Source organism: Sebastes umbrosus, chromosome 19, assembly GCF_015220745.1.
Source record: "Sebastes umbrosus isolate fSebUmb1 chromosome 19, fSebUmb1.pri, whole genome shotgun sequence".
Classification (NCBI taxonomy): Eukaryota; Metazoa; Chordata; class Actinopteri; order Perciformes; family Sebastidae; genus Sebastes; species Sebastes umbrosus.
The window spans coordinates 8,073,968-8,089,059 of NC_051287.1; the positions used below are offsets into that span (position 1 = coordinate 8,073,968).

At 38.1% G+C, this 15,092-nt stretch overlaps 1 protein-coding gene across 3 annotated transcripts in view; it reads left to right on the forward strand.

Annotated features, from left to right (window-relative positions):
• LOC119478013 (myosin-7-like) overlaps positions 1-15,092 on the forward strand; it is a 39,423-nt gene that overhangs the window by 14,246 nt on the left and 10,085 nt on the right. For 2 of the 3 annotated variants that reach the window (XM_037752386.1, XM_037752387.1), the window contains exons 4-7: positions 4,265-4,382; positions 5,165-5,355; positions 5,492-5,567; positions 13,979-14,488. In XM_037752386.1, coding sequence (XP_037608314.1) covers positions 4,265-4,382; positions 5,165-5,355; positions 5,492-5,567; positions 13,979-14,488 — 895 coding nt within the window. The remainder of the gene's footprint in view (positions 1-4,264; positions 4,383-5,164; positions 5,356-5,491; positions 5,568-13,978; positions 14,489-15,092) is intronic. The other variant, XM_037752388.1, reaches the window with a different exon arrangement.

A 15,092-nucleotide genomic window follows, 5' to 3' on the forward strand; every position in this document is an offset into this window, starting at 1 on the left:
TGTAAAACAGTCCAAAATACATTAAATTCACAATAATAATGAGGATGAATAAAACAGAGAAAAGCAGAAAATCCTCACGCTGAGAATGTAACTTCTATTTCCACTGACAAACAGTAAACTTTATATTTAATTGCAGATATGCATGTAGAAACACAAACAATATGAAGTGTGTTCATTTACATACAGGTCTATACTGTAGCGTCACCTTTATCCATGATAGGAACGCTTTGTGGAGTGGATTTTATGCATCGAAATGGATTCTTTTTGTGCTATATATACGCACAGAGTGTATACATCCTGAGTGACCTCGACACGGTGAAAATTATATATGTGATGGTCTGCAAGTGGGGAGAGATGCATTATTGTAAAAATAAATAACACCCACACATTTTTTACCTGCAATTATGGAGTGAAATGTGTTTGTCACATACATTCAAGCAATTACGGAGCCCTATTCACGCGCTCCTGTACGTAAGCACCTAATCAGAACACACTGACAGCTGGCATAGTGTGTGTGTGTGTGAGTGATTTTCAAATTGTCAACACACACACACACACACACACTGATATTCATTGGTAATTACTGTCTTTTCACACCGATGGATGATGTTCCTCGTCTCTCGTCACAGGCAGCGTTTTAATGAAGTCATTTGATTGGTTAAGATCAATTCTGATTGACAGGTGACAAAATGGCTCATTTGCACGAAGCTTCAAAGTCTTGAAATCTCCGCGAGATTCCACTCAAGATGTTCATTTTCCTCCAAACGTTGACGTGAAACAGAGCAGAAACGTCTCCACTAGATTTCTGAGTTGAAGTTAAAATAGCAGGAAAAGGCCTGTAGTAGGCTGCATATAGGTTGCCATGGTAATGGCGTTACTGTTGAGGGGAATCACTTTTTTATTTCTACCCAAACCTTTTTTGTTGTTGTTGTTGTTGTTTTTAAACAAAAAACAAAAGCTACAAATAATTAAAATATAAAACATACAAATATGTGGAAAATTATGTATTATTCTTATTCTTGTTCTTACTCTTATTATTTTTTAACAAACTATATCTAAAAGTAAAGAAAGTTATTGTTAGTTAGTAGTTTTGTTGTTGTTATTGTTTTTTAACAAAAACTAATAAAAGCTACACAGAATTAAAATACAAAATGTACTAATACATGGAAAAATTATGTATTATTCTTAATCTTAGTGTAATAATTATTATTTATTTATTTTTATCAATAAAAAAAACTAAATCTAAAATTAAAATAAAATTGTTAGTTTTTGTCATTATTGGGGTTTTTTTATAACAAAAATTGACAAAAGTCACAAATAATTAAAAAATAAAATGTACAGATAGGTGGACAAATGATGTATTATTATTATTAATTTATTATAATTCTTATTTTCATACTTATTATTGTTATTATTCATTTTCAAAAACAAAATATAAAAGTAACGAAGAAGTCATTTTAGTTATTGTTTTTGTTGTTGTTTGTCTTTTTTAACAAAAACTAAAAGCTACCACTAATTAAAATATAAAATGTACAGATACATGGAAAAATTATGTATTATTATTTTTGTTATTCGTATTATTGTTGTTATTATTATTATTATTATTATTATTATTATTATTATTATTATTAAAGAACTAAGCATCACAATCTAATATGTATGCATGTTTACTGTTTTACTTCACTACAGTGCAGCCTTTTAGAGCAGAACAAGACAACATTTAAGTTATATTGCAATATTATGATAATGAAAAAAGTCCTCGCACACTTAGCTTTTCATCAAAATATTGCTATTATATTGAAATATCTATGGGTTTGAATAGTTTGTTTTTTTATCCATAAACCTGCAACATTAAAGAGAACTATACTTAGCTAATACGGTTTGTTCCAGCAGGACAGAGTGAATATAAATCAGAGACCATCATTGTCTTTTAGGTTTATACTCCTCAGTGGAGTCCTTGAAAACTCATTAACAGAGTGTTAATATATTTCCCAGAGGGCCTTTGTGTCGTACCGTTGTTTGTGTCATTTCTACTAATTTGTCTTTCTCTACATGTTGATGTCACGTCTTCAGTTGGTTCATCAAAGGCTTCCCTCAGATGAGCCTCCTCTTCTTCCTCACAAACAAAACACTTCTCTGCCTCTTATCACCTGCTGTTCTGACACTCTGTTACAGAGGGTTAGCGCCTCCCAGTGGACACACGCTCAACTGCAGTCTGATGGCTGACTGCACTGCTTTACTGGCTCTATAGTTCATATATTCTCCTCTTAGTACTACTACCACAAGTATTGTGTTGCTGCTACTAAACTAATACTAGTACAACTATTACTACTGCTATTACTACTGCTAGTTTAGCTACTGTTGCTCTAACTTCTACTACTACTACTAATAATAATAATAATACTCTGCTATACCTATTAGTACTATTAATGCTGCTGTTAGAGCTACTACATCTACTACCAGTAGTATGTCTACTTTTATTGACACTAGCAATACTAATAGTACAATCACTAGTACTACTACAACTAATACTATAGTTAATACAACTCTACTACTATTGGTAGTGCTGCTACTACTACTCTGCTATGCCTTGTAGTGTTATTAGTACTATTAATGCTGCTGCTAGAGCTACTACATCTACTACCAAATAGAACGACTACTTCTACTGTCACAAGCAGTACTAAAAGTAAAAGGATTAGTTCTACTACAAGTTATGCTATAGTTATTACTACTACTAATATACTACTACTTTTATCGGTAGTAATACTATACACTGCTACACTGACTAATATCACAAGTAATACTTTTGCAACTATTGGTACTACTACTGCACGGATGCTCCTAGCAGTAGTACGACTACTTCTACTGACACTAGCAGTACTAATAATACAAGCACTAGCACTATCACTACTACAACTAATGATATAATTGCTACAACTCTACTACTATAACTTTTAATTTTTACAATAACTACTTTCCACTGCTACACTGACAAATATTACAAGTAATACTTTTGCAACTATTGGTACTACTGCATGGATGCTCCTAGCAGTACTAGTAGTACTTGTAGGCTATTACCACTGCCACCAAGTAGTACTACTTGTACGAACATTAACACTAATACTGCTATAATTACACTGCTGCTACACAATATGTTCTATATACTATTACTGCTGATCCTACACATACTACTGCCCCTATTTTTTCCTCTTGGTACTACTACTAAGTCTGCTACTCAGACTAACATTAGTATTATAATAATTGCTAACAAGTAGTTCCTCCAGTGTAGTACAAGTACCACTACAACAGCTACTGCTGCTACTGTAGGAAATACCTTTTACATCTACTTCTACTACACTGATGCCAGTACTAGTACAATTGCTGCTTGTATTATTAATTCTACTCTGACTGATAGTCCTGCTGTACCTCTGCTACTACTCTGTACTTGTAGTTTTAAAGAGATATCACTACAGTAGATAAGAAGAGTGAATGTAACCGGGGCACAACAGTACATGATGGTGTGACTCCGGCTGTGGTCACATGGTGAGTGTATTTGGCTGCACTTGACGTTAAACTGGGAGCATCAATCATTAGCTCTGTGTGTCTCTATGAAAACACCACTGTGTTTGTTCAAGGAAGGAACAGTTTCAGTTTGCTTTGAGGGATCAGGAAGAGAGACCAGAAGGTTGATAGTTCAAATCCCAAGTTCACGACTAACCTTTTAGTTTATACCCCAGAACAGCCCGAAGAAGAGAACAAAAGTATCAAAGGCGATGTGATGCCGTATCTATCGTCAGTGTTTTCTCAGCTGCTAGAAGACAAATAGAGAACAGAGAGGTCTTTCCTGTCATGTTGTCACTGAATTCAAGGTGTGTGTTCACGGAAAATATTTACTGTAAAACAGCAGCACCTGAGGGGTAAAAGCTCCCATTGTGTGCATTCATAAAAACAAATCAAATTTGCAGTATTGACCTCAAACATGGAAGATTATCCTGCACATTTTTTTGCTAATTGTTGTTCATTGACATTCAATTTATTTTATTAGCTTGTTTATATGTGTATATTTCATTGTTTAACAGTAAAATAACTATTAACTAAGTTTATAAATGTGTCAAAGAGTCCAGTCCATAATTCCAGAAATGTGTCGCATTGTAAATATACTGTATATAAAAGTATATATTATAATTAATTAACCTGACACGGTGTGAATTCTAATTGAAGAAGTACATCTTTCTAAACTAAATGTTTGTATTTGTGTTGTCAGACTCTTGCAGATTGAAGGCCGCCAGCAGCTGCTGACCACTGAGCTTTTCCATCTTCAGGAGAAGAAGAAACAGACCGAACAAGAGCTGAAGAGAAACTCCAGCCTTCAGGCGTCCACTGTAAGTGACCACAGCAGGAAACTGTTATCATACACACTGGTCACAGTGGGTTAAAAAAAACCAACAACAGCCAATTAGACTGTTATCAGGCCATTTAAACGTGCGTTATCAGTGGTTAACCTCACTGATGTGGGTGTTATCATCAATTCACGTGGGAGATCACCAAAAGAAGGAAGAAAAGTACAAAACAAAACAGTACTTTCACACAGGGGACCGAGTTTCACTTTTGAAACATATTCATTTTAAGCCAAAACGTTAAGTTTTGTCACTGAACTTAACTAAGTGTTTTTGTTTGTCTAAACCTAGAGAAGTTGTAGTTTTGTGGCCTAAACCTTAACAAGCTGTTTTGTTTGTGTTCAAAATGTAACGTTTCATTCAGTTTTACATGTTGGAACTTATTGGTTTTAAGTTTCGCTTTCACTTTTACAACGTAGTAGGCGTAGCAGGCCCCTACTGACCCACATCTATGATGCTTATAGCGAGCGATAACGCAATTATGATGGCGTGAATCGGGTGCCAAAACTGACAAAAAATATCATGTCAAAAAGTAAGCAAATAAGAAAAGACGTATAAACTTTAGGCTTTATCAAAATGTGTTATTTGGTGATACATATTGCCAAGCAAACACCGGACTTTTAACCAGGAGATCCGTGTTCCAGACCGTTGGTTGACCGGTGTTTTGTTTTGTAGGTTAAGTTACTGATGTTTGATTGCTGTATTTCCTCATAGCAGCTCCTATAAAGCCTATCAGTGAAACTCTTGTCCGTTATTTTCCTCCCCAGTTTCAGCTGTGTGCTTGTCGGGAGCTTCAAGCCTCCGTCACCGAGCGTTTGCTCCAATCAGAGAGTTTGGTGTTCCAGGAGGAGGCACTGAGCGCGCTCCGTAACCTGCTGACACAAGACCTGCAGAGGTACCAAGAAGAGACGCAGAGACTCACCTGTTTCACACAGAAAATACTCAAACAATCCCACAGGTACCTAAACGCCACATTCTGTCTAAATACGAACTGACCAGAATTGATTTAGTTTAACCTTGATCGACTTTACATTATTCAAAAACCTGTTGTTTTCTTACTAGAAAACAATTTAAACATTGCACTTTTCCTTCAGAGAGGAAACGTCTAACAGCAGACGGAGTGATCGCACCATGCTGGGAAACAACGAGACAGAGCAAGGAAACAACATGGTACAGTTCTACTCAGCATCTAAACTCACAGCACCCACAGCTCCTCTCTGATCTGTTGTCTCAACTCGCTTTAGGTTGTTCTCAGAGGTTTATTCTGCCTGCTCGTTCTTGGCACAGTCAAACCTCTAACAAACAATGCCTAACGGTATTTATTGTTTGTATGTTGGTGTTTTTTTGGGCCTAACAAACCAGACTAACAACGCACCTAACCCAAGCTACCATCCTGCAGGGTTAGGGTTCAGCTAAAGCTCCAAATACAGTAGGTTTGGACATTTTAAATTCAGCTTCATGACCCAATCAGAACGCACCTTAGACACAAACATGCAAGGAACAATATGAATGGTCCCACTCTGCATTAGCCCATTAATGTCCTCACTAAGACAAAAGCAATTATTTATCATTGCATTTTTATGTCCTTGGGGCAATAATAATAACAATCAATGTTTATTTTAGAAACAGACAGACCGGACAGTTATTTATAATTTATTTAATATAGGCCCCTACTAAACAGTTAAGATGTCACTTCATGGTAAAAGAATAATACAAACCATGTAGTGTTATTTTGCAGTAATAGGTTAGTATACCAACATATGTCAATCTATTACCATGAAATTATTAGTATTACCAGTACTAGTATTATTTCCATGTATTTAGTCTAGATATTTACAGTACGCTTCTATCTTAGAAATAGTGTGAAAATTATACTGATGTATTTTTTTTCTTCAAATATATAATGGAACAACAGTAAATATATGATAATATTAAATTATATGAACATTTACTATGAAATTAGTAGTATTACTAGTACTAGTATTATTTCCATGTATTTATTGTAGATATTTACAGTACTGTAAGCTACTATCTCAGAAATGGTGAAAAACATAACGATATAACTTTTCATCAAATATATTATGGAATAACATTAAATATATGATATTAACAAATGATATTAACAACAGTGAATGTTAGGTTATGTTAGGTTGAGTTTTTTTTTAATTCATAAAAAGTATTATCTTTAGCATAACTGCTTTTACCAGTAAAGGACAATTCGACCGTTTGGTAGAGCATGTTTTTAGACAGTAGAAAAATCATACTTATTAAATGATTTCAGCATATATATAATGGAATAATATTAAATATATGATACTAACAAATTATATTAACAACAGTGAATAAGTTCATACGTTTTTTTTTTTTATTTCATAAAACTTATCTTAGCATCACTACTTTTACCAGTAAAGGACAATTCAACCATTTGGTAGCTCATGTTTTTAGACAGTCAAACTGTAGCTTTACTACCTTTACCATAAAAGGACAACTGAACCATTTGGTAGAGCATATTTTTATAAAATGATTTGCACCTTATTAGACTCTCACGCTATTAATACTACATCACTTGCTCCGTCTGTCTAATAACACGGGTTTACAATGGAGTTAGTTGAAAGACCTAAGATGTGAAACTGTCCATAATATGACAAGTATGCAAAAGAACTTTAAGTATAAAACACAGCCTGCAAGAAAAATGATGTTGGTTTGAACTTAAACCAAATCTAAAATATTTTAGTTCAACAAGTTCAACTTATAGTAGACGAGATCTAACCAACAAAGTAAAAATAAAATGCGAAGAGAAACCTCTCAGTGCAGTTTGGTTGAGGCAGAACAGTGCCACTGTGTCTTTGTCTACCTGTGCGAGCGTGCATGTGTGCGTGCGCGTGTGTGTCTGGCATTGGTCCAGCTGTTGTCAGTCTTTCTCAGACAGTCGGAGTGGAGACAGAGGAAACATCTGCCTGCTCATCTGGCTCTGTCTGTCACACACACAGATGCAGACCTACACACACACACACACACACACATACATATACATACCCACAGCATCATCTCCCTAAAAAAAACAACAACAAAAAAATCCCATAATAGGCTGACACAGTTGTGACAGGAAACGATGAGGGAAGAAACCTGGTTTGGAGTCTTATTATAACAGGAAACCTGTCAAAGTGTCACCACAGTTTAACTTGTGAAGCTTAAATACAAACAGGAGACAGGCCGGCTGCCAACATGCTGCAGCTCCTGCACAGAAACACAACACGGATCAGGCTCATCCTTTTCAGTTTCTGCAGATTTCCATTGAAAAATACCAGATTTTTCAGGAGGAATTAAAAGTGAAACTGCACCAATAATCGATCATTTGAATGGCTTTCGAGTAGATTGTGAAAGGTGGTTCATAAAGTTCATAGTTTGCTTCTTCACATTTAACAGCTGAATTCACACACGATTAATTTCAATGGATCACAATGGACAATTAAGACTCAACCCATCTGTAGATACTTCTCAAACTAATCCTCCAGTGTAATCTAATTCTCTTCTGTCATCTATATGATTCAAAACACTCGTATTTTCACTAAAACAGCTAACTACTGTACACTAACTTTACAGTGTCACTTGTGTAATCTCATACATAAATGGGCAAAATATGTTGCGTGGCAATGCCTTCCAAAATTGAGGGGATTCAGACCCTCGACACCTTCGGTCTCACGCTTCGTCCTGCTAATCTAGACGAGCCGCTGTGCCCTAAGAGAGGCTCAGTAACCTTTTTATCAGATTATTTGAGGTTAATCTGTCAGAAAATGAGCCAGGATTTGTATAATCACACATCATTTTGATTAGATATAAATCTAATAGATTCAGATCAGATTTAATGAATAGGTTTTTGTAGATTCAGTGATCCATCCTAGATTGGCAACTTTTATAGCGCACACACAGCCGTCTGCTGAATGGGAGCTACTGTATGTATGTCCTGTGTTCTCTCATATTAGAGGTTAAGGCCTCAGCGGCACAACATGCTGTAGAACTGCATTGTGCGTGATAATCATAATAATTATTATTAGTAATAAGAGCTGAAGTAATAACTATAAATGTGTAAATTATAGTGTAAGACCAGGCATTGTCTGTTTATGGATTTATGAGAGGAGCAGCTGGATGCGCTCAATACTCTTAGTAATTATCAGAAACGTATAAATCTCTCAGAAATAAAGAAACACTGTTCTATAAAGGGACACAGGTGCAATTAGACATCAGTTGAGGACATCTGGGGTGTAAAAAAAAAAGCCTCTGCAGCTTTATGCTCATGGGAAAATGTTTGGGGCAAAATATGTTTTGTAAAGATCAGCCTGGGATAAATTTAGTTTTATAATATTCTAATTTGGTTCCATTGTATAGGAACAAATGCAGTGCTCGGTTCTTAAGTGCGTGAAAAGGTCAACACACAATTTTTGTGTATTTCTTCTGGTTAATATTTTTGAGTATTTGTTTCACAAAATGTTGCGCGTTTATTTGGGCTGTCGGTCGATTAAAATATTTAATCAAAAATTTATCGCACATTTTTTATCTGTTCAAAATGTACCTTAAAGGGAGATTTATCAAGTATTTGATACTCTTATCAACATGGGAGTGGGCAAATATGCTTGCTTTATGCAAATGTATGTATACATTTATTATTGAAAATCAATTACCAACACAAAATAATGACAAATATTGTCCAGAAACCCTCACAGGTACTGCATTTAGCATAAAAGATATGCTCAAATCATAACATGGCAAACTGCAGCCCAACAGGCAACAACAACTGTCAGTGTGTCAGTGTGCTGACTTGACGATGACTTGCCCCAAACTACATGTAATTATCATAAAGTGGGCATGTCTGTAAAGGGGAGACTCGTGGGTACCCAGAGAACCCATTTTCATTCACATATCTTGAGGTCAGAGGTCAAGGGACCTGTTTGAAAATTGCCATGCCAGTTTTTCCTCACTAACATGTACTGTACGTTTGGAGTGTTATTTAGCCTTTTTCCCGGCAAGCTAGTATGACATGGATTCAAATTTTCTGTAACAGTTTGTGCTGTTGCTCTACCAACAACATGCCCTTACTAAGCTGCTTTTAGCTCTCCATATTTAACACATCACTAATAGACATATTTGACAGGCTCACCCAGTGATCAAAAACATCTGAGCTCATTTCTGTTATTCCCATGTGAAATCCAGACATCCAGGATTAGTTTGACCAGATTTCAGCCTGATTTGTAACAAATATTCCAGTTGAAGGGATAATTGTCGGCTAAGCAAAGTGTAAAAACGGGCCGGCCTTAAGGCGAGGACAGAGCGCCGGTTGGTAAATAATCTCTGTTATTTACAGTCATGGAGAGGGGAGGAGTGGGGGGGGGCAAACACAACAACAACACAGGAACATATTGCCAAGCAGATTGCTTCGGGCCAAACGGAGCTCGACGTTTTGCTCTCTGTGAGAGACGTACGTGTCCAACACAAGACTGCCGCCACTAATTGGTTATTTATTTTATTTTTTATTACGCTGTCGTTTCCTCTCTCCCTCTCTGCTGCCGTGATCATTTTACTTTTGTGTGTGTAGCGTGTGTGATGTTAAGGTGATGTGTGTCTCGCAGTAATAACTCTGAGTTTAGATTGTGAGAGGTTTCTGTGTGAGGAGAAAGTGACGAAAAGTGATTAGCTCCAAGAAGCACTGAGGGTTCAAATCAAGTTTGAATCTACAGTTTGAATTGAAGAAAGTGAGAAGTAGTTACACACACGCGTTCATACATGGCCACATGAAAAAAGTGGCAGGAATGTTAACAGTAATTTTCTTCTCTCAGCTGTCTTTTAACTAATTTTCTAAGACAAACTAGAAAACAACAAAAAATAACTTGAAAACAACCAGGAGAAAGTACAAAACAACCCTGAATACAACCCAAAGAAGCTAAAACACAGCTATGAACAACCTAAAGTAGAGAGAAACTAATCTGAAGAAGCAGAACAAGAACCCCAAAAGCCAGAAAACGACCACAAACATCAATGAAAAGGTAGAAAACTGCCCGAAGACACTAAAAAACAACCTGAATAAACTAAAAAGCAACCCGAAAAGGCCGGAAAACAACCAGGAGAAGCTATAAAACGGAACTGAAAAGCTAGAAAAATGCCTGAAAGAACTTGAAAACCACAAGGAGAAGCTACAAAACATCCAGGAGAAGCTTCAAAATAATCAAGAAAAGCTACAAATCAACCAGAAGAAGTTGAAAAACAACCAGGTGAAGCTACAACTCAACCTAAAGAAGCTAAAGAACAGCCACGAGAAGCTAAAAAACAACCAGAACCAAGAAAATAAACAGAAGCTGCAACGCAACCCGAGGAAAACAGAAAACAATCCAAAGGAACAAGAAAACAACCAGTAGAAGAAGGAAGAAGTTAGGTGGCCAGAAACACACTAGAAAACAAAAGTGCAGATCTCCGCCAGGTGTGTCTCCCTCTCCCCTCCCAAACAAAGAGTTGAATCTCCCTTAATTGTCCCTCCAGGCTCCCTTACAGTCAAGATCGTGATGAAGATAACAAAAACAGGGATTTATTCATCTTGTATCGCACCTAACTTTAGTGGATCGTAATGGATTTGATCGTATTGAATTAATCTGCAGATGCTCCGGTTCAAAAAGAGACCAAACTTTTCTACGGATGTCATTTTTTAAGCCACAACAAAGGCCAAAATGTGTGCTGCAACAGACTAGGTAAGGCTTGTTTAAACCTATTACAGGAAATATATTTTGCTACTAATGCAGTTGCAACCACGAGAGGTCCTTGAGCATACAGCCACAAATAAGCACAAAAAATACTAGGCTGATGGGTCCAGTAGTATGCAAGATTAGCCATGGACAGACGGGCAGACACACACACACGACTGAACACATTATCTCCCCACAGGCTTACGCCTGGTGGAGATAATGAAATGTTTGAAAGTGTTTTGGCTAAAAATGGAGGTGGCTGGTTTGGTCCCGACAGATGATCAAATTTATTGTTCCCAACTTGAAGAGTTTCTATAGTTCGGTGTGCAGATGGCCAAGAGCTGAATGTCTGTGTGATCTCTGAGTAAACCAGCCTGTCTATCACAGAAATCCATGTAAACTCTCACAAACATGTCCAACATCTTCCACACCAAATTACATTTCTCTTAGTGTAATATGCAGGAGACGGAGCCACGGCAGTGTATAGTTAAAGGGGCATCCCACTGATTTTACACATCAAGATTAATTTACTAGTCGGCCTGTGAAAACAGTTAATGTATGATCTTCTGTGGTTCTGTAGGAGATCCACCAAGTCTGAGAAAGTGACCCTGATGATGTCATAGTGATGCCATCAGGGTTATCAACTTGGGCTTTGGCACGACAAATATGAATGGAAACTCTGCATTTCAAACTTGAAGCTTGGAGGTTTACCAGACAGGGAGGGTCTAACTTAAAACAATGTTGAGTTGCATTATGGGAAATGTAGGATTCAAGGTTTTTTGCAGCTTGAGATAACCAGACTAAAATCAGGTTTTCGCCCTGTGCTGCTTCAATTTCAACAATTCTAAGTTGCTCAACTTTTCAATTAATCGTGCAAGAAAATGTGTTTTAAAAACATGAAATGATGGTTTATATGCCAGTTTTGTGCAGAGAAGATAATGTGTTTGATCTAGCAAGTAGAGCAGAATTGTTTTCCAAAAAGCTCTTTCATGTTCAATATTGTATGTTCACTTTTCAACGCTAAATGGTAGCAGTACATCATCATCCGGTGAAAAACCCCTGAGCACTTCTGCACCAAACATCAGGGAGGCATTCACTGTAGTTCCCAGAATGCATTGCTGTTATATATGTGGGTCAGATGGTGTACAGCTCTACGCCATATGTCTGTACTGTAGTGAGGCCACAGGGAATGGAGGACCAATGTGTGTGCGTGGACAGGACTTTAGGGAATATGGACCTGGTTTTCCTGAATGAAGCTGTCTGCCTGTCTTTCTGTGTGATTGCTCCGTTTAGTTGAATGTCGGTTTCTCCATCTCCTAAATTCAGATTCCTTGTGCACGTTTAGAAACGTAATTTTCCAGAAAAATGACAGCAATGATTGTTCAAACGGCTTAACAGCGCAAATTACTTTAACGCAGACCGTCTCACGGTGTCTTGAGGACAGGTTCAGGGTAGATGGATGTGTGGGCAACGTTGTGTCTCCCACCAGCCTTGGTTTCTTTGAGCCATAAACACAATCTTTCTAAAATCTTAACCAAGTAGCTTTGGTTTGCTAAACTTAAAGTACTACTGTTGTGTATTTGTTCTACCATTGGGGCGCCAGATCAGCAAGCGCTCATTTGGGTTGTTTGCACTGACGAACAAGTCCTCATTTAAGCGTGAGGACTTGCTTGACTTCCAGATGTCCATGTGTACAAAATTTCGGAGAAAATGTAGTTCAAAATCATGTGAAAATGTGTTTTAATTAGTTGTATATTACTAGAAAAATAGAAACTCCTGTACAATGTTATGCAAAACAATAAATTAGCCCTCAAATAACTATAAAAAAAATAAATATACTGAGATTATAGGATCTTGACCTGATTGTTGAGAAACTCATCACAATAATTGTACTGTACATAAGGACAGAAATACAAGAGCACACACATTTCATCACTGAGTGTGTCCCCGTCTCCTCATTCCACGAGTCCAAACTGAGTGCGCTCGGCTCACAGGGCAGAAATAATAACATTAAAAATCATCAGCTCAGAGCTAATCCCACCACGGCCTGTAAACATTTTAATACCGGGGTGATTAGCAGCGATCCTAAACCCCAGCCCTCTCGGTCCTCCCAGGACCCGGCTCCTCTCCCACCCCAGCCATGGCTCACCGTCCCTGGGGGAGGCTGTCAGGCGAGACCCTGGATTAAGGCCACTCAGTGCTTTGGACCCTCGAGCCCCGAAAGTTAAACCCCTGGACGCTCGCCACTTCATTTCTCTAAGTGGCATCGGTCTTCTTGTTATGATGTTAATTAAAGTTGGATTTAATCAAGTGGATTTTTGGCAAAAAAAATAAATACGAATTCTGTTCTTTTTCTCTATTTTTAGTGTGGGATGAGTTGTTTTTCTATTATTTTGTAGTCTATCTGTTTATATATTTATCTGTCTTTTTATTTCTGTGTGAAAAAGTGGGATGTTTTGGGGAGGGGGGGGGGGATTTTTCAGATGAGCGAGCAGATGTTGCACTTCCTCAAGAGGGATTTATGTCAGGATAGGAACACACACACACAGACACACACATTGGGCTTCACGTCATTATGTATGCATATCAACAGCCAACAACATCCACACACTGTAAAGACAGGAGAGAAAAACACATTAACGTGCTGCTTTCAAGGAATCAGCACGGAGTGATACCGAAAGTGCAAAGGAAATAGAAGTCATTTCCGTTGTATGTGGTTATTATATCACGGCTATGAACCAATCACATTGCTTGATTTGAGCGACCCATTTTATAATGTCTGTAATATCACCCACCACTAACCTGTGCTGCTCAGACTCCTGGCTAACAGTGTTTTGGGTTCACCTCTTTCAGCATGCGCCCGAGTCTACTTCCTCCCAGTCACCGATTAGTCCTCACCAGACCACCAAGGAAGAAGAGGCCTGGAGAGCCAGTCAAAAGAAACCAGCTGCAGGCCTGTCCCGCAGGTCAAACCTGCATCGAACCGGCAGCGTCAAAGACCTGATCGGTAAATTCTCCGGTCCGGATGAAGCCTCCCCACAGAGCCCCTCATCAGGAACAGTACAAGTCCCGAAGTCTGCTTCCGCAGCGACTGTCGAGTCTCCAAAGTCCAAGTCGAGTCCGTCCACGCCGATCAGCGTCAGACGAAACGAGGGTTTGCTTCCCAGCATCACTGTGACCTCTCCGTTCACGATGATCAGTCAGGCTCAATCAGCTCAGAAAGGCACCGTTAATAGTAAGATCACTGCGAGGATCGATTGTCCAGTACGAGGCAGCGCCGGGAAGACTGATTCAGAACCGAGGAGAAAAACACAAACCACAGACTCCGGTAGAGACTCGGTGGCTGACTCCGGCATGGGATCGGTAAGAAAAGGCCGACCACTTCGACGTCCTTGCATGAAACGAACATCTCTGCATCTTCTCTGCGTCAAGACGGCACAACAGCATGGCACTGCAGCTTTTTTTAAACGCATCTCCTTGCATGATTAAAGCGCCGTTCGCAATCCGCATGACGACTTGAAAGCATGACACCACGTCTTCAATCGTACTAATCAAAATTGCTACAAACTGTCGCTTACGTATTTAACTCTAACGTCCTTTTGATTCTTTCCCCATAAATGAGCTTCAAATGTTTTTGGCTTTTGTCTAAAATAATAGCAACAACCTTCACGCTATGACTGTGTTGATTTTACTGCATGATTGCAGTAATTAGGACAAATGACACTTTTGTGCATTTTTGCATTCTGTTTGCTTGAGTTTCTGTCTGATAATTTGCTTGGTAAGAGTCCGGCGGCTTATTGTGGCTTATTATCTACATTATGTGCCGAGGTGGGACTAAGCCGAATCTTGGCTATGAAGTCAAAAGTAAAGACGGACAAGTTCTTCCAAGCCAAGCCAAGTGTATATTCTGATTGTTTTCACCCCTCCAGTAGATGTACTTTTCTATATTTCTATGTTTCACACAGGT